The 22,359-nt window shown below is 45.8% G+C and overlaps 1 protein-coding gene across 1 annotated transcript; it reads left to right on the top strand.

Moving 5' to 3' along the window:
• Positions 1–561: 561 nt before the first annotated feature.
• LOC130127378 (potassium voltage-gated channel subfamily H member 6-like) lies at positions 562–22,356 on the top strand. The gene is made up of 12 exons (XM_056297003.1): positions 562–655; positions 1,689–1,834; positions 10,974–11,399; positions 12,068–12,461; positions 13,027–13,226; positions 14,539–14,791; positions 15,195–15,388; positions 15,809–15,908; positions 16,915–17,190; positions 19,188–19,368; positions 19,735–19,948; positions 20,490–22,356. Exons 2-12 carry the CDS (start codon positions 1,703–1,705, stop codon positions 20,760–20,762), a joined length of 2,643 nt encoding a protein of 880 aa, XP_056152978.1. The 5' UTR covers positions 562–655; positions 1,689–1,702; the 3' UTR covers positions 20,763–22,356.
• Positions 22,357–22,359: the final 3 nt, after the last annotated feature.

Below are 22,359 nucleotides of genomic sequence, written 5' to 3'. Positions count from 1 at the left end.
TGGCTGTAACGCATCAAAATGAGGAAAAAGTGAAGGGGTCTGACTACTTTCTGAATGCACTGTATATGAAAAAGCACCAGATAACCAAAGGTCACATTTGAAGGTTATCCAAAGCCAAAGTGTCACGGAAGATCATTATCCACATATATTAATGTGATGTTAACAACAGTCAATGCGACATTAACACCACACATGAAATATATTGAGTCGGTTGCTATGCCATTTTCTCACTAGCCTGTTACAGTAACAACATATACACTGCATAGGAAAACTAAAATGCCAATTTGACTCTACCAGGATGCATTGACATGGAGCTATTTCCTCTGCCAATGATTTTTTCCCCATTGATTTTCCTGCCAGGGCCTGGCAGCTATAGCATAGCATTGATCTGTTCCCGGAGATGCCGAATGTTTTGTTGTGGCATGCTAGCCGATGCCCAGTCCACAGGCCTGATCCGGTGTGTAGGACACAACCCCGAGGTCTCTGTCAACACACCGAGAACACAGGAAGAATTGTTCACCCTAACTAAACACTAGCCCTGAGACAGGAGGGTGAATTATTTTGGACTCAGAAAATACTCTGAAGGATGGAAATCAGCATCACGTGTGCCCAGCGGTTGAGGTCCAGCGAGCTCTGACTGAGGATTTCAAATCAGGTATGACATGTTATTTTTACCCAGAGTTGACCTGCTGGTGAGGACAGCTTTTTCTGCGCAGTGGATTTATAGGAGTGACTCCTCCAGCTTGTGACCCGAGGCACTCAGTGTTTCAGGACACACAGCGCGATGGGCCTCCGAGTGACTAAAACACGGCTTCGACCAGACGCTAACACAATGTCTTTTTGTCTTTTATCCGATATTTTCTGACACGAGATAAGAATGATTTGCGTTTCTTAAAATCTCATTCAAATTCAGACCGACATCAAAACGCTGATCGCGTCCAACATTACAAATTACTTAAGTCGTCATGAATTTTGTACTTTTGCAACCGAGAGAAATTGTACAAGTATAAACGGTAGAATTCAGGGTTTGTATTTTTCTGTTTTCAAGAGCTCCCCCTAGTTCTGCTTCTCAGGTCTTTTTTTCTCTCTGATGCTAACGGTGTCATCAGAAACTATTTACATACTTATAAGGTCAGATCATCAAGATGTGAAACCCCACCCCTACTTGTCACTCAAAGGTCAGCTCTTGAATATTAATGAGGACTTCACCACTCCCTCATAGTTTTTGAGACAACTGAAAACAGTTATGGATAACAAGGTTTTCAAACACAGAATTAGATGCTGGATGTTTTGTGATGCCATGTTCAAGACTTTACACATGAAAAGTTAAGTCTGATTGCTGACTTCAGTCCAACTTTAAAATGATCCGTGCTGAGCTCGAGTATTTTAACCTTGTGGTTACACGGCCACATGGCCAACTACTAACTACTATTTGTGTGCACCACATAAATTAATCTTTTGTTAATAGCAAAAACATGGATTATCATACATCATTTTAGTTTTCGAAGGAATAAATGACAGCCAATGAAATAAACACTAACAAGTAAACAAGTACACAATACAGGTACAATTTGTACCACTATATCTGTAGTCCCAGTATACACAAACAAAATGTTCAGAAACTGGTATTGAACTGGTGAATTGGTTAGTCCCCAGCAACCTAAACTTCCTTCTTCCTCCACCCACAGACCAGCGGTGCTCCATGTCCGATTTGGAAATTATGAAGAGTAAGGGAGGACAAACCTCCAAGACCCCACCGACTCCACGGGTGGAGCTACTCAGTTCCTCCAAAGTAAAAGACCGCACGCAGCACGTCACAGAGAAGGTTACACAGGTACCGGATCGGACCCAACAGCCCCAAGGCCTGGGCTGGGGCAATAATTAGACCACATTGTTTATCATCTTTCAGTGGTATCGTAATCACGATGAAATTCAGATATTTTCACATCATAGTAGACAATGTCATCAAAATTATAATGAGATTCGGGGCATCCGGGGTAGCGTAGCAGTCTATTCCGTTGCCTACCAACACCGGGCTCGCCGGTTCGAATCCCCGTGTCCGGCTTGGTCGGCGTCCCTACAGACACAATTGGCCGTGTCTGCGGGTGGGAAGCCGGATGTGGGTATGTGTCCTAGTCGCTGCACTAGCGCCTCCTCTGGTCGGTCGGGGTGCCTGTTGAGGGGGGAGGGAGAACAGTGTGATCCTCCCATGCACTAGGTCCTCCTGGCGAAACTCCTCACTGTCAGGTGAAAAGAAGCAGCTGGCGACTCCACATGTATCGGAGGAGGCATGTGGTAGTCTGCAGCCCTCCCTGGATCAGCAGAGGGGATGAAGCAGCGACCGGAACAACTAAGAAGGGTGGGGTAATTAGCCGGATACATTTGGGGAGAAAAAGGAAGAAAAAAAATGATAATGAGTTTTTATTACCTAAAATTTCTTACAAAATGAGGTCAGAAATATTTAAGGGAGTTTTGGTTTCATATGATACTTCACCAACAGTTCAACGCAAAGGGCCTCAGCTGGATTCTTAAACATGATGTTTTGCATATTTGAGTAGATATGGTGATCTATAGATATCTTAAAATTTCCAAATGATTATTGCATAAACGTTTTCGATATCGTCCAGCACCTGAGGCTCTTAGTCTTGCACCATGTGTCTTTTCAGGTTCTTTTATGGCCTATGGGGCATTGGGGGTCTTAAGAAGTGGGTTTCAAAACCTATTTTTGTAGGGGAAGGAAAGAATCTGTGAATATGGGGATTTATTTGACTTAATTGCCTTCAAATTTCAGTTCAGTGTTCGAGTGTAATGCTCGCCTGTGTGATATCAGTATCCACAGGTACCTCCAGTTTGATGGGTCTGTTTGGTAACACTTTGGGTTTCGAATGGCGACATGAAAGTCTATTCCCGTTTCTTGGTAGTGATGCTGATGCCATGAGCATGCGGGGAACAAGGTGTTTAAATCATAGAAATAATAAACGAGCTAATGCAAGATTTAAAAAAAAACAAACAAGGAAAATGTCATAGGCGCAAACCTCAACTGTTGTGTGACTTTGTTGTGAACAGAACGAGACGGGCCGTTGTGTTAAGTTTGTAATTGGAAGTAGTCCCGGTATTAACAGCACATTTTCAACTGATTAGCCAACATTACGTATTATTTATTTCTGGATGCTTCACATTTACATTGTAGAATAGATGCTTTTGCGCCGGTTCAACAGAGGTAACGTTAGCTTGTCTGAATATTGCTTTTAGCTAACCGACAACCCAGAAACCTGACACACCAGTAGCACATAAAAACTTTGATCAACAGATTGAATTGTGTGAGCAAGTTAAAGGTGACGGAGGACATCTCACTTACGTCTCTGTTGATGTCTCTGTTGATGGCGTTTCTGTGAAATCCTACCTCGAATGAAATCACGTGGGCAATACCGAGGGCTCTACCTTACAGGCCGTCCACACCAAGACCGATAGCTATCACGATAACGATGTGAGCAGCCGCACTGATGGATGAATGATAACATTGTGTAAACAGTGACGCAAAGCATGCGCTGCGCCCTCCAGCTGTGTCGGCAGCTCAGGAAAATGGATATTGATGACCTGTTACTGTTGTACGTTGCACAAGAGAAAGAAAGAGAAAGCCAGAAGGGTATGGGTTCATGAAACCCTTCAAAGACGAGAGGAGTTAGGAGAATCCAACACTCTGTTATGAGAGTTGTCCTTTTGAAGACACATTTTTATTCATACTGTAGCAACGAGGGGGGGGGTTGCTTTGACTGTCGGGGCGGCTCCATGCTGGGGGAGCACAGGGACTAATGGTGTTAGTTGAAATTGTGTGTTTGGGGGTTTGACTCGGACTGCGTAGAGGACTGTTACTGACCGACTGACCTTAGGATCATGACTTAGGCTGATGTCGCCAGTTGCGACATTAAGGGGGACATCGTTGTGTTGTTGTCTGTTCTGGCCGGTGTGTAAATAAAAGAGCACTCCCGGGGTCGTGTGGTGTATGGGGGACAGGAGCTGCCATTGAAAAGAGATCTCTGCCTCTTGACTCGTTCCATGCCGGCTCGCCACATTTGTGTCAGAAGTGGGATTGAGCTGAAGAATGGAGAGGGAGATCAAGAGACTGGAGCGGGACACTGAGCAGACTCGTCGGCGTTTAGAAAACGTGGTGTGGCAAAAGATGGAGCCCACCAGAGATGAAAGTTTTCCAGTCCGTGGCTCCGGTGCACCCTGGCCCCACCACCCCCAACAGGCCAGGAGGGCCAATACCGGGGAGCGCATGCTGCCCGCCGCCACCGATCACCCCCTAGTGAGCAGGAGAGATACTGTGCATAGAGATACTGTGCATAGAAGGCCCCCACTCTCCGACCGCATGTCAAGTTGGCCGACGATTATGAGAAGGAAGAGGTAGAGAGGTCTACCAAGTTTGGCTTCCAAAACAGCAGTCTCAGCAATGGCCTCCAACATCCAGGTGACGTCCACCCTGGCCGACTGACTGCTGTTACTGATGTGACGAGCCTGGATACATGGCCCACGACTGCCCAGCACCGGCACCAAAAGCCGGAGTCAACCGGCCGGCAGGGAAATAACGATGGAGTGGCCTAGTGAGGGAACTGCCACTCCAGTCTCCAGCCCCCCTTCAAGGCCGATGCACACTGGTAGGCCATCTAGGTCACACCAAAGGGCTGTATTTGGACTGCCAACTTGATGGTCAATTCTGCAGAGCCCTGGTAGACACGGGGTCTACCATTTCCCTGGTGTGACCTGGCATCCTCCCGGGCACCACCGGTCCCCTCTCAGTGGCATGGCCACCAACCAATACCCAGCTGATGATGGTGACAGGGGAGAAGGCTTGCATGAGAGGGAAGAGGTCACTGCGAGACCAGGCTGGCGACCAGGAAGTAACACACGAGTTCTGGCTTGCTAACATCCGGGACCCATGCATCATCAGCCTGAACCTGCTGGGGAGCCCGTGTTAGTGTGTCGGAGGCAAACATCACCCTTGCATGAAGACCGTGGTACTCTAGTCCGGCTGGGGGAGGAGCAGGCTCAGGGACCGGTGAGGGAGTCGCCGAGCAGCCACCACTCAGCAGGTATAGAGCCCTGGTGCAGCATTGGAGAGCCGCTGCTGCCAGTGGTGGGAGGAACGGAGCCAGATGATGCCGACGGTGGCGGCCATCCAGACCACCAGCAACAAGGAGAGGTCATTCCCATTGACCACGCAGCAACTGAGGCAGCAGCAGGAGGTAGACATGAGCCTGGCACTGGTGAGGGGTTGGCTGGAGATGGGGCAGTGTCCTGAGTGTACAGAGGTGTCACTGCTGGGGCCCGAGGTAAAGACCTACCACTCTCAATGGGGCAACATCGAGCTGCACAACAGGTTGGCGTACTGGAGGCGGCAAACTCCCAGACGAGGGAGTGGCCTCCTGCAGCTATTAGTGCCCCGTGTGCTGCGTGCCCAGATTCTCCAGATGGTCCATGGTTCGGTGGGGGCGGGGCACTACAGGAATGCCAAGACCCTGCACCGCCTCAGGGGGCGTTTCTACTGGCCTAGCTGTCGATGAGACGTGGAGCTGCACGTGCACTGCTGCGACTCCTGCACCCGCCGGGCCCAGGCTGACTCCAAATTGCGGCAGAAGAGGGCTTGTGACACACGGTGCTTTGGGCAGTCTGTTCACCAGTGGTGACACCCTGGACCATTGAGGGACTATGTGTTGAGTGATGGGGTCGTCGGGGACCAATGACCCCTCAGGTGGGGGCTATGGAGCGACCGGGGGAGGCGGTCACTCCGACTGTCAGTGGCTCTGGCCTGGGGAAGCGGAGGGGCTCATGGGACTGTTGGCGTTAGTTGAAATTGTTGACTTGTGTGTTTAAATGTTGTGGTTATTATGTTGTTTGTTTGGGGGTTTGACTCGGACTGTGTAGAAGACTGTTACTGACTGACTGACCTTAGGACCATAACTTAGACTGATGTCGCCAGTTGCGATATCGAGGGGGACATCGTTGTGTTGTCTGTTCTGGCCGGTGTATAAATAAAAGAGCACTCCCGGGGTCATGCGGCGTATGGGGCACGGGAGCTGCCATTAAAAAGAGTTTTATCAGTCAGCAGTGCGTATGAGTCTTCCCACAATGTCGTCTGCCATGTTGAACGTGGCACCTTGTAAATCCGGACAGATTTCCATTGGCCGTCAGTGTTTCTATTGTAGATCAAATCGCTGTGAAAGTGGTGCCAACGATATCGTTTGCCACCGTCTGTAGTCATCATAGTTGTGGTGTGGACTGCGCCACCCACTTCAGTTGGAACGATTTTTAAAACGATTTATTGATAGTTATCGTTATGGTTATTCTTGCTGTGGACAGCCCTTTAACCCGGCGCAACGCAAGTGTCTTTGCTAGTTTCAGATGGACGCAGTCGTCATTTTTCCATCCAGCAAAAAATAAAAATAGCAAATGTACTCACGCCCATCTGAGCGCCCATGGGCAAGTTGGTCTTAAAATGAGGTGTGGTCAGGCGCATTGCTGTCTGGAGGCAGCAGAAAGTTTTGCGCCATTGACCAACAAAATCCTGGTCTTAAGTAAATGGCGCAGTATTTTATTGTTATTTTAAGGGCATATTATTAAGATAGGGCGACTAGGTGGCTCAGTGGTTAGCGCGGTCGCCTCACAGCAAGAAGGTCCTGGTTCGAGACCCAGGGTAGTCCAGCCTTGGTGGGTCGTCACGGGTCCTCCTCTGCATGGAGTTTGCATGTTCTCCCCATGTCTGCGTGGGTTTCCCCCGGGGGCTCCGGTTTCCTCCTACAGTCCAAAGACATGTGGGTCAGGTGAATCGGCCGTACTCAACTGTCCCTAGGTGTGAATGTGTGTGTGTGTGGACCCTGTGATGGCCTGGCGGTCTGTCCAGGGTGTCTCCCTGCCTGCCGTCCAATGACTGCTGGGATAGGCTCCAGCATCCCCGCGACCCTGAGAGCAGGATAAGCGGTTCAGATGATGGATGGATGGATTATTAAGACAGTAATATGTGCCTACATAGGCAGGTACCCAACGTGCGATCCACCATTATAACAGCAATCCGCCAAGGTGCAAGCGCACCTGGCTTTTAAAGGGAATGTGAGAGGACACTGATTGGTTGACTTCACGTCCAAAACACACCTGTGATTAATTAACCACATGTCTGACTTCGTGCTCAGATCATCCACCACTAAACCAGCAGAAGTGGATTTGGACGTGCCCTAAATGCACTTACGCCATGTGCTTTAGACCATGCGCTTAGATCGATAAAGTAGAGCCTGTAGTGACAGAATACCAGGGAGAGGATAAGAGAGAATTCCAACTGTAAAGTTTACTCATTATTTAATGCTTCTCAAAAATTCCCACAGTGCAACAGAAAACCTAGTGTACAACGCTACTGTATGCTAAAAATCCTACAGTGCTTCATCTCTTCGTGCTCTTTTCGCTGTCAAATACAGCGCGGCGGGACGAGAGGATGCGAAGTGATGATTCGGTAGTCTCCGAAATCTCCGTTTATCACTCCCTGTAGAGCATGTTATTGAATGTTTTCTATAAAGGGAATAGGGAATAAGGGAATGAGAAACAGCTTAAATGTCGGGGCGTGAGTGGGTGAAGCCGGGTTCATGAGGTGCTCAGTATCTAAAAGAAAAGAAAAGCAGTCCGTGGATAGATCACTTCCTCCATATGAGCGGTATGTCGTTCTGAATCTGCAGGCAATGCTGGGGCCCCGGGTTCCGATCTGTTGCATCAACTCTTCTGTGTGACCAGGAGGGCGTATAATAAGAGTGAGGAAGCGGTGTTGACCTCTGACCTTGCTCCCAAAAAGTGCTTCACTGAAGTATCGTTGCCTTTATTTCACACCCGTCTTGGTCTGGTGAGGCATCAGGGTGCTCCATGGAGGCCCCAGGGTCAGCCATCGCCCTATCGAGCGCTCGAGCAGGAGCGCAAGGCTGTTGGCAGAGAACCAACTCAGTTATGTGACCGTGGTGTCTAGCTCATCACCACAGTCATCCGCACTCAGTCTCTCCTAGACCGCCGAGAACAGCAAGATAACGCCGTCGCACCATCCCAGTCTGCTCATACGATCTGTAAATTATGGAAGTAAGATTCATGGAGAATGGCCTCCCAAGCCTTTCGTCCACGGACAGTCAAAGACAGGATGATCAAGGATTCATTGGATCTCCCAGGTCAGCGTGCCACGGCCACGAGTCAGACTTCCAGAAAGGTGTGTAGGCTCTTATTGGTTCAGAGAAGAATCAGATCTCTGACAGATGGTGGTTTATAATTGTTGGCGTTTTGTGTGCAGAATGGTCAGGATTAGTCAAGTTGGATTTATTTGTATTGGCTTAAATCACAATTTCGTCCCAGATAGTTTTACAAGTTCAATGAGAGCTCGGGCGCCTTTATGGGCACGCAATCCTTTAACACTTGACAAACAACTTAAAAAACAAATTGCCTTTACCTCATCTTTAAAGCGATGACCAGCAGAGGGAAATTCTGCCCAGTCGGACATCTTTCACGGACCAACAACAGGTTTGGTCAAGCTGTTTAGTTTATTATGTAAAAATTGGGGAAAACTGGCAAACCTTAAAGGGAAAACCAGGGACGGTGTGATATATGTGAAGCACAGCCAAGTAAGGACTTTGCTGGATCAGGATTTAGTAGACTGAGGCCATGTGTCCTCAACAAACCTGGTTAAAAAAGTGCTAGTTGTGTTTTTATACTGGTTTCTATAGCACATTTTGAGTGCTCTTGGAAAAATCCAGAGACCGGAGCGCTCATCTCTCTAGAGGGGAAACTGTTTCTACTTCTAGCGAAGGGCACAGCTCATCAATGTCACTTCCAGTCCCACAAATCAATGAGCGTTAGATTTACACTGTCACAGCAGAGACAACACAAATCAGTGACTACGAATCAATTAACGCTGTTGAAAGCAGCTTGACAAACTTGAAATTGTTAGATGTTTTTCATCATTTGTTTTTCTTTTTAAGTCTATAAAAGTGTTTTAAGAAGTGTTTTATTTTTGGGGGGTCCCCCCCCCTTTTTTCTTCCCAACTGTACTTGGCCAGCTACCCACTCTTCCGAACCGTCCCAGTCGCTCCTCCACCTCCTCTGCCGATCTGGGGGAGGGCTGCAGACTACCACATGCCCCCTCCGATACATGTGGAGTCGCCGGCCGCTTCTTCTCACCTGACAGTGAGGAGTTTCACCCGGGGGGGACGTAGTGCATGGGAGGATCACACTATACCCCCCAAGTTCACCCCTGTCCCCGAACAGGTGCTCCGCCCGACCAAAGGAGGCGCTAGTGCAGCGACCAGGATACATACCCATATCCGGCTTCCCACCCGCAGACAAAGCCAATTGTGTCTGTAGGGACGCCCTACCAAGCCAGAGGTAACATGCGGATTCGAACTGGCGATCCCCATGTTGGTAGGTAGGCAACGGAATAGACTGCCATGCCACCCGGACGCCCCCTATAAGAAGTGTTTTAGACGCTTACTGATTTAATGAGCCTGAAGTTATCTCAAGAAATGTGTTTCAATGTCTTGAGGCTTTGATGGCAAAAGATGGGTCACGTTTTGTCTCGACCAGACCAGTTGTTCTCAACCAGGTCCTCAGGTGCAGTACCAATAGTACTGCTGGTTTTCTGTTTTGCCAGGTAGTTCATTAGATTCACCCATTGTTCCTGGTCTAAAACCTCCTTGATTGGAGGCTGGGATACCTGGAACGGTTGAATGTAATGAACTACCTGACGCAATAGAAAACCAGCAGTACTGTTGGTACTGTATCCGAGGACCTGATTGAAAACCACTGCAGATCTGCTGCTCGAGCAAATGAATAGGATGGGCACTTGATTTTCGTGAGGGGGCACACAAAATCACCACGCCAACTGCAAAGTAGCAACAACAGCACCACTGCATGTGCACTGCTGGACTACACAGCACGCCAAAGTTTTTGTTAATGAAAAGCATTTTATAATTATGTTATTATTACCTTTATTGTTATACAACAACAACACACTCCAGCATCCCCCCCCCCCGTGAAATTTGCGGCACAGAAACAAAAGGCTGCATCAGCTTTAGCTGAATATTCCAGCCAGGATCCGTTGTTGTGCCATGCAGCTGCAAAAGTCTGTTTCATCCCTGAAACCATTCCAGTTGGAAACATCCAGTTTTACCTGGTTGGGCGTATTATCACCGCGGTCCTCTGGGGCTACTGATCGCTGCGGGGGTGCTTGCTCTTGTCCAATCCGGTCAGCAGCAGGAGCGAGCAGCTGTTGTTGAAGCTGAGCTCCGGAAGGCTGATGTTCCTGGTTGTGGCGCCAATGTGCCAGCGATGTTGTGCTCCGGCGGAAGGCCGGCATTGCTGGTTGTGGCACCAGCGATGTTGTAGCATCAAGCAAGGTGGAGGGCTGACAGGCTGGTGGCAGCACTAGTGGTACGGAGAGCGAGGGCGCTGATGTGCTGGTTGATATAGGCTTCTTTTTTTTTAAACAAATTTCTGATGTCCGTTTTGTTAGCCCAATTGCAATAGTATCGATGAAGTGGCAGTCTAGTCTTCTTCTGTTCCTGTACTTTTAACCAGTTCCACCTGCCAACTTAATTCAAAACTCAAGCCAAGCGATGCGATACTGCGGCAGGTCAAAAATGACATCGATCACAAATAAATTTATATGTGAGGGCAAGGCCACCATCAGTGGGCAAGGAGTTCAAATAAACGGGCACAGCCCAGCCTGGCCTGCCCCCAGCACCGGCCATGGAACCACTGATCTAGACTGCAGGATAGTCAGTAGGTTCCTTTCTGAGGTTCAAGTTCCACAATGTAGGTAGGGGCCGGATGTCTCAGAACATTTTCAGATTTTGAAAACCACTTTTAAGATTACAAAACCTTAGCGATGACCAGTATTGAGATGCTTCCAATGTGCAGATTAATGTTCCTCAGATATCGTCTCCCTCATTCCTTAGGTCCTCTCCTTGGAGTCTGACGTCCTTCCTGAATGGAAACTCCAGGTTCCAGAGACAACATGGCTGATCTTACTTCACTACAGCCCCTTCAAGGCTTTCTGGGACTGGATCATCCTCCTGCTGGTCCTCTACACCGCCGTTTTCACGCCCTACTCGGCCGCTTTCCTGCTGGACGAACACGGGGATATCCATCAGAGGAGCTGCGGCTACACATGTGACCCTCTAAACATGGTGGATCTGATGGTGGATGTCCTGTTCATTGTGGACATCATCATCAATTTCCGGACCACCTACGTGAACCTCAACGATGAGGTGGTCACCCAGCCGAGCCACATCGCCAAACATTACATCAAAGGGTGGTTCCCCATCGATCTGTTTGCTGCCATACCGTTTGACCTCCTCATATTCAGATCCGGGTCTGACGAGGTTAGAATTTCACTGCTCTGATGTCAATGTCTCCTCTTAAAGTGCTGAACAGACAGGACACCCTTGTCTAATGCCATCATTAAAATTCTATTTTCTGTCCATCTCCATTATCATGATCTGTCTGTTTCCCATTTCAAATACTAACTCTACTTGAATGCTGCCCTCTTAAATGTTGTAAATAACAACAACACCCGCAACAACAACAAATCCAAACAGACAAGGCAAACTAATTCAAATATAGAGGTAGTGAATACACAGCATGCTGACATCAACCATCATCGAACATCCTTGAGTAGATAGCAATTTGCTGTGAGTGCTATGATATTTGCGAGTCATTATGGCTCAGGACAGTGGAAATTTTACATATAGTATGTTTTAAATAAGAGTTAACCATCTTGTAGTTTGAATAGAAATAACTTACCGTATTGCACCAAACAATCGGCAACAATTAAGAACAACAAATAAAAGGAATTGAAATCATTTATCAACTGTGATTCTAAAACCCCAAGATCCACTTTAGTTGCATTCTTTATTTCAGTGTGTTCTGAGTTTTACATTTGACTCCAACTGTGCTTTATAACCCCCCCCCCCACTTATTTCAACCCTATAAAAACAACTTATTTCCTCCTACCTGCTACTCTCTTGTGTTTCCCACATGGACACCGAAGATGGCGACGTTGATCGGTCTGTTGAAGACGGCCCGCTTGCTACGTCTGGTCCGTGTGGCCCGAAAGTTGGACCGCTATTCTGAGTATGGGGCTGCCGTCCTCTTCTTGTTAATGTGCACCTTTGTTCTCATCGCCCACTGGCTGGCATGTATCTGGTACGCCATCGGCTTTGTGGAGAGGCCGTACACTGAGACGGGCTGGCTGGACAACCTGGCGGAACAACTGGGCAAAGCTTACAATGACAGCGACTCCAAATCTGGTCCGTCCATCAAGGACAAGTATGTGACAGCACTGTACTTCACCTTCAGCAGCCTGACCAGCGTGGGCTTCGGAAATGTCTCCCCCAACACCAACTCCGAGAAGATCTTCTCCATCTGCGTCATGGTCATTGGCTGTGAGTTCTCCAATCTCCTTTTTCACAGACAGGGTAGTGCAAGAGATGGTTAAGGAGCAGCATGAAGTGAAACCAGTAATCTGGTGGTTTTATTATAAACATGCCTCATTATTCCCTCTACAACAAAGTCAAATCATTCATACTCTCGTTTCCCAGGTGTTTAAACAGCTCCAGTGCCAACTTACTTTCTATATTTCCAGTCTCACCGCACGGTCCAAAGCCCTGTTCAGTCCATAGCTTCTTTCCCTGCTCAAACACAGAGATATATACACAGACAGACAGGTTGAATAGAGACAGGTGTTCCCCATCAGGCAGCTGAGCCACTCCTGCATCTTGCTGTACCACAGTAAAGCCCAAACCACACCCAGAGGTGGCACTCCCAGAAACAGGCTTTATCAGTTTTTCCAAGCCCCTCTTTTTATCCTGAGACACAAAGATGTATTGACTTGGGAAGTGTCGATGTTAATGCAATAATATGAATTATAACTGTTTATATGGAACTTATTAAAGCAGGGTTTATGAAGTCGTATTTCATTGTTGACTTTTGTTCCTCCTCTGTACTAAGCGCTCATGTACGCCAGCATATTTGGGAATGTGTCAGCCATTATCCAGCGGCTGTACTCTGGCACCACCCGCTACCACACCCAGATGCTGCGCGTGAAGGAGTTTATCCGATTCCACCAAATCCCCGGTGGCCTCCGTCAGCGGCTGGAGGAGTACTTCCAGCACGCCTGGTCCTACACCAATGGCATCGACATGAACGCTGTAAGCAGGACTGTTTCTCCAGCGCATATACTATTACTTTATGTTTGTACAAGGGTTGTAAAGGGGTGGGTGGGTGGGGGGGGGGGAATTATGGAAAACAATATTTGTCTAGTCCTGGGGTGGATTTTGCTGTCAGTGCGGAGACCTGAAAACATCTATATTTCACCATGAAATATAGTACCATTTAAACAAGGCATTCAGAATTGCCCCTTGGTATAATATCACATCTGGAACAACCAACCCACATTTTGAGCAATGTAGCTTCTAATTGAGCAGCCATAGTTTCTGTCAAGAGAGGAGGCAGGGTCAGCAATACTGTTCAAGTTCAACTTTTTTGTCATGTGTAGGATACAATGAAATTCTTGTGCTCTGGCTCTCTCTGCCTTAATACAAAAGACGCAAGAACAAAGGCCACAAACGGTTAAATCTTCGACTTCCCTCCTATAGCCCCTCTCATCACTGTCACTTATTATCCAATCACTGTGGTGTCATCTGCGAATTTAATGATGCTGATTTGGCAACACAGTCGTGTGTAAACGGTTTGTAAAATAGGGGACTGAGACAGCAGCCCTGAGGCACGCCTGTTCTAAGAGCTAATGTAGACGAGTATTTTTTGCCTATTCTCACAGTCTGGGGTCTGCCTGTCAGGAAATCAAATAGCCAAGATAGAGTTATAGCTAGCCAGATAGAGCTGCCCAGACCAAGACCTCTGTGTTTCAACACCAGTTTGGATGGTACAATTTTATCAACCAAATTGCACCGTTTAAAACTAGGAAACAAAAATCAAATTCCCCCCTTGGCTGAATGATCACACTCATGCCCTTAGAAGACTCTGTAGAAAATCAGAATGACAATGGAAGGTCAACAAGTCCGCACATAACACCCTCAAAAGCCAATTGTAAATTTACCAGAAGGTAGTTATGGATGCGAGATCAGCGTACTTCTCTGAACTAATATTAAGGCGTAATGACAATCCCAAAGTTCTCTTTAGGGCAATTGATTCTGTTATTAATGGTCCCTCCACTTCTCTTTTTGAACCTGATGTTCTCACTCATTTTGTAAATAAGGTGGAGAATATCAGGTCCCAAATCCAGCCAGGCTCTCGCATTTGTTCCACTCCCCATATTAATTCTGCCTCTTTTACCCAGTTTCAACCAATTACAATTTCAGTGTTAGAGAGTACAGGCTCCAATATGAACTCCTCCTCCTGCATCTTAGACATCAATTCCACTAAGCTGCTCAAGGAGGTATTTTCAACCATCAGTTGAAAAGAATGATTGATTGATCTTTTTTTAAAATATTGATCTTTTAGGTTCTGAAGGGATTTCCGGAGTGCTTGCAGGCTGACATTTGTCTGCACCTAAACCGATCTCTGCTGCAGAACTGTGCAGCATTTCGGGGGGGCAGTCAGGCGTGTCTGCGGGCCTTGTCTATTAGGTTTAAGACAGTCCACTCCCCCCCCGGGGACACCCTGATCCACTGTGGAGACATCCTAGACTCTCTATTCTTCATCTCCAGAGGGTCCATCCAGGTCATCAGGGACGATGTGGTGGTCGCCATACTGGGTAAAGGATCAAAAACAAATCAATCAAATAAACTTTATTTCTTTAGTCAGAACGCATCATACATAAGACTGCACACATTTGGCAACACATACAATAAGAGAAAGTGTGTGTGTTTGTGTGTTGAGGGTCGAACACAAGGGCCAAGTACATATACATGTGTATGAGAATGCACTGATGAACAGTGTTTGGGCAGAATGTGGACCCGGGTTTGGGTAAGGAGGACTTATATCTTAGTGCAGCTATGATTTAATGTTAATGGCTTACGGTAGGGTCAGATTAAACATTATGTCTCATGTTTGTTATCTTTGCTCCAACAGAAATTTGGAGATGGTTAGTGGAAAATGTTTTCAAGACATACTTCAAAATATCACGCCCGTCACAAAACATGATGACCCTCTTTCAGATAAGAACGACATCTTCGGGGAACCCATCCACCTGTACGATGAGCCGGGGAAGTCGAACTCGGACGTGCAGGCCATCACATACTGCGACCTGCACCGCATCATGAGGGACGACCTGATGGAGGTCCTGGAAATCTACCCTGCCTTTGCAGACAACTTCTGGGGGAACCTGGAGATCACCTGCAACCTGAGAGAAGTAATGTATTACCACCAACATCAACAAAGGGATTTATGAACCCTGAAACTGAGGGTCCGTCAACAAATCACCAGACAGATATTATGGATGTTTTCTAAATGGATACTTCCAAGTTTTTCTGTTTTAGTTTTTGGAAAGATTTATTTCAGCTAGCCTAAAAACACCTTTCTAGCCTGGATTGCATTTTGTATTGAATGCAATAATGTTGAAAGTGAACGGCCCAATTTTCCACCAGGAGTGCTTATAGAGAGTAAGTAAGACCATGCACCCACATTGTTTTCTGGTGAAGGACAAAAATTAAAGATGAACATTCAGAATGAGACAGTAAACACTTCAGGGCCGATATTTGGTGATTTGTCCGTGTGTTGTTCAGTTAGTTTGTGCTCACCAGCTGTTGTCTTTGTTGGTCTCACTGCTCAGGTCCCTCCAACAAAAACACCAGAGGACTCTGGTGATGACTGCGGCCTTCGCAGCAGATCGAGACACAGAGGACACACGCTGGACTGCCGAATCAGACCAGGTCAGAAACCAGCTCTCATCTCCAACACAGGACTGGTTCAACAAAGACTTTCCCCATTTTACCCAGTGGGTAGAGTAAGGCACTAACACTGCTAGGGTTGGAGGTCCGATTTCCCTCCATCCATCCATCCATTATCCAAACCGCTTATCCTGCTCTCAGGGTCATGGGGATACTGGAGCCTATCCCAGCAGTCATTGGGTGGCAGGCGGGGAGACAGGGTGGAAAATGATAATGTTCGGTTACCATCAAACGCTTCACACTCAGCACACATCTGTATGGAGAAGACTGGCGTCTTCACAAGTATTCATTTGTAAGGGACAAGTATAGACAATATTGACGAGTGCACTTTTACTGTCCAGTGCGCTTCACATATAAAGCCAAAGCTGATTTCCAACACTAGTCCCTTGATGGGCATTAAAAGTCCACATGATCTATGAAATTTACATTATCCCAATTGTAATCAGCTCTAATTAAAATCAGAAATAACAATGATTGAAACAGATCACTACAAAGACAAAACATAATTAATTAGGGGGCATGAATTCAAATTGGGCCGACACTTAGACCTATTTCAGCCTAGAATTGCTTTAGAAAAGACTTTAAAAGTTGAGATCTGTTTCAAAACTTCTGGCAAGATTTCTAACTTTACTTTAAAACGCACTTAGGCCAAAATAAGTCCCGCGGAATCTGATGAAGACAGTCTCTTGACATGTTTTATGTTCATCTCCTTAGACAAAAATTCTGATTTTTTAAAAAAAATTTATTTCACTATTTTATTATCTATTATTTATTTATTCATATATTCGTTTATTATTATTTTATTAATTTTTTTTGTTAAACATAAGACACAGATTAGTTGATGTGAATGATGGGTGATGAATGGATATGAAAGCGTTTTCCAACATTTCAGTATTTTTCCTTTGCACCGTTTATGTTCTGTTTCGTAAACTCGATTATTGAACTGAATTTAAGTTTGTGTTGTTTTCTTCTTCTACCTTTCATTCAGACGGGATGGACCGTGACGAGTCGTATCCGGTTCGGTCATTTCGCAATGGTAACTCTGCCCCTCAAGCCCACTGGGACGACTGCTGCAGCTGCGGATCCCAGTGCTCCCAGTCCAGCGAGGACTTGAACGAGCCCCTGGTTCAGGGTAACAAAGTAGAACTGTACCCTCCAGAAGAAGGCAGGATGGAGTACTCCCCCTCCGCCTCTGTGATGAGACTGCTGCCCCCTGGTGGCAGCTCAGTGGAGAGGGAGGCCACGCTGGAAAGAACCCACCAAGGTAGATGATCACATCTAATGAAACTTTTTAAATAAATACACTTCAAAGCGGAAATGCCGTCACACACATACCATTAAAATTAATACCACTAAAAGACTGGAAATTTGGTCAGTTAATGACCAAAGTCTACTTGCACTTAGTCGCTGAGCTTCACGGATTAAAGTTAATGTGTTGATCATTCATTTCTGCTGTCGTCTGAATGCTTAGACACTAGCTCTATTTCAGTAGAACCAGTAGAAGAGTTGATAGATGGTCACAGGTGTTTTCATAGGTGGAATTTGCATGTTGGCTACTGAAGATTTTCGTTATTGTCCATTTTGATACTGCTTGGTAGGACTTACCAACCACACTGCTGAAAAAAATCATCAGAAACCATTAGAAAAATGTTAATGGTTTCTGATAATAATAATGGTTTCTGATAATAATAATTTTATATAGCACATTTCTCAAACAATGTTACAAAGTGCTTTACAAAGAAATAAAACCAGACAAGGCAAAAATAAGAGTAAGACCAACTAAGTAAGAGTAAAAATAAAAACAGTATAAATAAATAAAAACAAATATCAAACATTTGTAAAAGCTTTCGTACAAAGACACGTTTTAAGACAAGATTTAAAATAAGCTATAGAGACTTGGTTAGTCTTGGTTCAACAGGAAGAGAGTTCCATAGTGTGGGGGCTCTAACAGCAAAAGCCCAATCACCCGTTGTGACAAACCGAAACCTGGGAATAACCAGCAGGGCTCCATCTGCAGATCTTAATGGTTGAGAGGGTATGTACCAGGTCAATAAATCAAAAATGTATGTAGGAGCAGGACCATTTAAGGCTTTAAAAGTGAGCAATAAAATTTCAAAATCAATTGGAAATATAACAGGGAGCCAGTGTATGGAGGCAAGCACAGGCGTGATATGGTCATGCCTCTTTGTCCCGGTAATGAGCCGAGCAGCAGCATTTTGGACCAAGTGCAGACAGTGGAGGGAGCCCTTGCTGATACCAGAATATAGTGTATTATGATAATCAAGCCGAGAATAGATAAAAGCATGTAATAATTTTTACAGATCAGCAAATGAGAAAAATGACCTAATTTTGGAGATTAGCTTCAGCTGGAGGAAGCATGACTGAATAACATGTTTGATTTGATTATCAAAACCAAGATTAGCATCAGGTATTATTCCAAGATTCCTAGCAGCCTGCTTGAGACTACCTGACAGACCACCAAGATTAGTAACAAAAGGGCTGTTGGAATTTGGGGGACCGAACAGAATGACTTCAGACTTATCATCATTAAATTCAAGAAAATTTTCAGACATCCAGGATTTAATCTCAAAAGAGGCAAGTTGTGAGATTTGCTAGAGCGCTAGGATCTGTGGGTTTTAGTGGTATGTATAACTGAGTGTCGTCAGCATAAAAATGGTAAAACACATCGTGATTTTGAATGAGCTGGCCAAGGGGCAGCATATACAGAAAACCGAAGAGGGCCTAGAACTGAGCCATGAGGGATACCACAACTCAACAGCCATCGAGGAAGTAGAGTTATCCAGAATAACAGAAAAAGTTCTGTTGGTAAGCGCATAATAAACTAAGAGCCCTTGATGCCAACCCGAGTCATAGAGGAAACCACCGAAACCATCAGGTTTGAGTGGGATTTTGGACACTAAATTTATGGTTTTAATGGTTTCCATCAGAAACCATTAACCTGACCCTGATGTTTTTCAATAGCGCACAATGAGCTCTGATGGTTTCCATTAGACATATCAATAGACTAATATTACATACTATCAAAAAGAAATACAATTTCTAATAGAACCATTGAAATCATCAGAAACTACGCTCTACTGGTTTTTGATGTTTTCTTTTCAGCAGGGCAATTATCACCATAGATGTCAATAACTTAAACAAAAACAACAATCTTATAGAATAACTTGGAAAAGACATTTAATAAATAAATGCATGATGTGTGAAGACCCCAGTCTAACCTCTCATTCCTGGTTCCTTCAGCGTCATCTTTGAACGTGACTGGAATGTATCGGTACTGGTCCAACCAGCGGCCGGCGCGGCTCTCCAATCGAACCTGGCGATCGTCATCTGTACGGGATTCGTACCCCCCACCCCCCCTCACAGAGGAAAGGCCCAGTGAGCTGGGCTCACGGCTGGAATTGTTACAGTCACAGCTAAACAGGTGTGTTTAAAACCTCTGAATCAAAACAGGAAGTCATAAACACACCGGTGTTTAGTGACGAACAAGAACCGAGAAATACTGAATCCTAACTCGTATCCAAACCTATGTGCATGTGGTTGTGCACGTTATTTCAAAGCTTTTGATTTAAAGTCTCCATGTTCAGACCAGACTTGACTTTGAGTCATTTACATAAAAAAATGTCTCAGGTCTCCATATTTCCTGGAAACAAACATCTTTAAATAAGGTCTGTAAAATATTTTGTATTAATCCCTAATTGAGTTACATGTTGGTGACCCTCAAAAAAAAAACAAAAAACAAAAGCTCTTCTATGATCATAAACAGATCTTTTCTGTAACTCCCCCCTAGACTGGAGACCCGTATGACAGCTGACATAAACGTCATCCTGCAGCTACTCCAGAGACAAATTGCCCCAGTTCCCCCTGCATACAGCACCGTCTCCGTCTCCGCCGGCACCCTCGCCACCGACTCGCCGGGCCTGTATGGCTCCAGAGCGCCACCGGGAATACACGCCATGTACAGCATCACTCCCCTGCCGACCGATGGACGGCCCTCAGTACAGGTACCGTCTGATCCTGAACATATACTGAAGGTCCATTTTACAAAAAACTCACACGGTTCTTGGTGTTGGTGAGTCTGAAATGGTACTATGTGTAGTGATCCGTATTTGAATCTGAGCTTTGAATAGCAGGACAAGACAAACTAATTCAAAAAGGAAGGTGGTGGAGACACAGCAAGTAGATATGTCATGGTTTTTGAAATTGACTGCAGGAGCAAGTTTTTATCGGTACAGCTGTAAATGATGACCACAATGTTTTAATTAGCGCTGCATTCATTCCTTGCGTGAAAATATTGCCCAAAATCTTAAAGACGTGGTTGTATGTTTTCTAAAGCGAAATGCTATGGCTACAACTTACTCGTTTGTAGCAGTGTTTTTCTAATGTACCACTGAGGATCTACTTCTTTTTTTTGTGTCTCATGTCTGGTTTTATCTCCCTCTCATCAGCTGAGGTTGATTTGTCAGTTAGGGTTGGATGTTTAGTTGGATGTTAGGTTGAATATGGCTGATTTTACACATCCCCTTCATGTGATTTTGTCGACAGAACTCTGCCCAACTGGACCTCAAATTCCCCACCAAGTCCCAGGAGTCTTTGTCCAGCAGCGTCCACGTCAACCCAACGTCAGTCGGCACCACGCACACATCTGTTATGCCGGAGACGGCGACCCGCGAGTGCCTGGCCCCGCGGCTTCTCCGGCCAGCCGTCAAACTGAGTGGGGGCCTTCGGTTCCCTTCTCTACCCGGAAACCTGGACCTCCCCTCAGGCCTCACCGAAATCCAGAGGCACCTCTCAGACCCGGTGCTGCCCGTCACCTGAGGACTGGGGCGGCACGGCATCGTGATTTTTTTTTTTTAATACAAAGAGAATGCAATGAACAGTTTTACATTTCCCACAATTCACTGATGCACTTAACTAGGACAGGGTTGGTATTTTGCTCAGCGGCACATCAGCGGGGATCAAACTTGTGGCATTCTTGTTACAGGACAGTCTTTACCTTCCAGGTAATACAGTGACCAGACTGCGTGGGAGGAGGTTTTACCTGCTCTGATTCTCCCTTCTTTTTTTTTTTTACCCCCTTTTTCTCCCCGATTATACTTGGCCAATTACCCCACTCTTCCAAGCCGTCCCGGTTGCTGCTCCACCCCCCCGGGGAGGGCTGCAGACTACCACATGCCTCCTCCGATACATGTGGAGTCGCAAGCCGCTTCTTTTCACCTGACAGTGAAGAGTTTCACCAGGGGGACGTAGCGCATGGGAGGATCACACTATTCCCCACAGTTCCCCTCCCCCAAAAACAGATGCCCTGACCGACCAGAGGAGGCGCTAGTGCAGCAACCAGGACACATACCCACATCTGGCTTCCCGCCCGCAGACACGGCCAATTGTGTCTGTAGGGATGCCCGACCATGCCGTAGGTAACACGGGGATTCGAACAGACGATCCCCGTTTTGGTAGGCAACGGAGTAGACCGCTATGCTACCCGGACGCCTGATTCTCTCATCTCATTTTTAAACTGTCCCACTGAGCACAAACTCAAAACCAGACTGGATGAGGTACGGTGGCCTGTAAGGACCTCTTCTTCAGGGTCTATTAGTGCAGAAACAACAGAGGTTTTCACCTTTCGGAAAATGTTGAAACGAGCACCCTGTAATTTAAAAAGTTCAACAAAGTACTCATGAAAGCCTGGACACATTAGGGTTTAAAAAACTGAAAATGAATGTAGCTCACATTTACCAGCTATATTGTCTTATACTGAAGGTAGGAAAGTTCCTCAGTCACCCCCACCCCCCATTCCTCAGTCAACCCCACTGAATGTAAAATGAGCTGTGATCCTCAGATAATCCTTTTTCACCCTAAGTTTACAGGAAGTGTTGTTTAAATCTAATTATCCATCTGATATTAACTCTTACACTGTAGACTCGTGTAAGTGAAACGCTAACTACCGTCTTGACATAAAACCATTCTCTATTGGTTTATCAGACGAATAACTGTTTATTTTGTATAAAATCAAACCGACCGATATAATGAATAAAACAGCTGTTCCTAAAATTAAACAAATCTGTATTTTTATGAAGGAGTGCGTATAAGGCTACAGTAAATTACATGGTGACTTGTGTGTAATTTGACAGGTGTGATTGCAACCTATTTATATCACAGTGATCTCAGTGACATAAATAAATCTGACGGTACAAAGCAGGGAGTGAAAAACACGGTCATTCACTTTGGTTTAAATCTGTCTACGATGTTTCTACAAAACTTCTGAAAAAAGGTGAGGAAGGATAACACAACTGGTTATACAATAGTTAAGCAAGTGCCCTAAATGGCTTATAGAAACATAAACATCTACCAAGTCGACCAGTTTATATCAAACATCATGCTGGAAGTCAGGCGTGGAAAAATATGACCGCCGTTT

Source organism: Lampris incognitus, chromosome 17 (assembly GCF_029633865.1).
Source record: "Lampris incognitus isolate fLamInc1 chromosome 17, fLamInc1.hap2, whole genome shotgun sequence".
Classification (NCBI taxonomy): Eukaryota; Metazoa; Chordata; class Actinopteri; order Lampriformes; family Lampridae; genus Lampris; species Lampris incognitus.
This window is presented reverse-complemented; position numbering and strand designations above follow the sequence as displayed.

Coding starts and splice junctions, on each gene's coding strand:
- LOC130127378 (XM_056297003.1), top strand. CDS start 1,703: ATGTCCGATTTGGAAATTATGAAGAGTAAGGGAGGACAAACCTCCAAG. Junction 15,909..16,914: donor GGACTGCCGAATCAGACCAG/GTCAGAAACCAG, acceptor CCTTTCATTCAG/ACGGGATGGACCGTGACGAG. Junction 17,191..19,187: donor GCTGGAAAGAACCCACCAAG/GTAGATGATCAC, acceptor TGGTTCCTTCAG/CGTCATCTTTGAACGTGACT.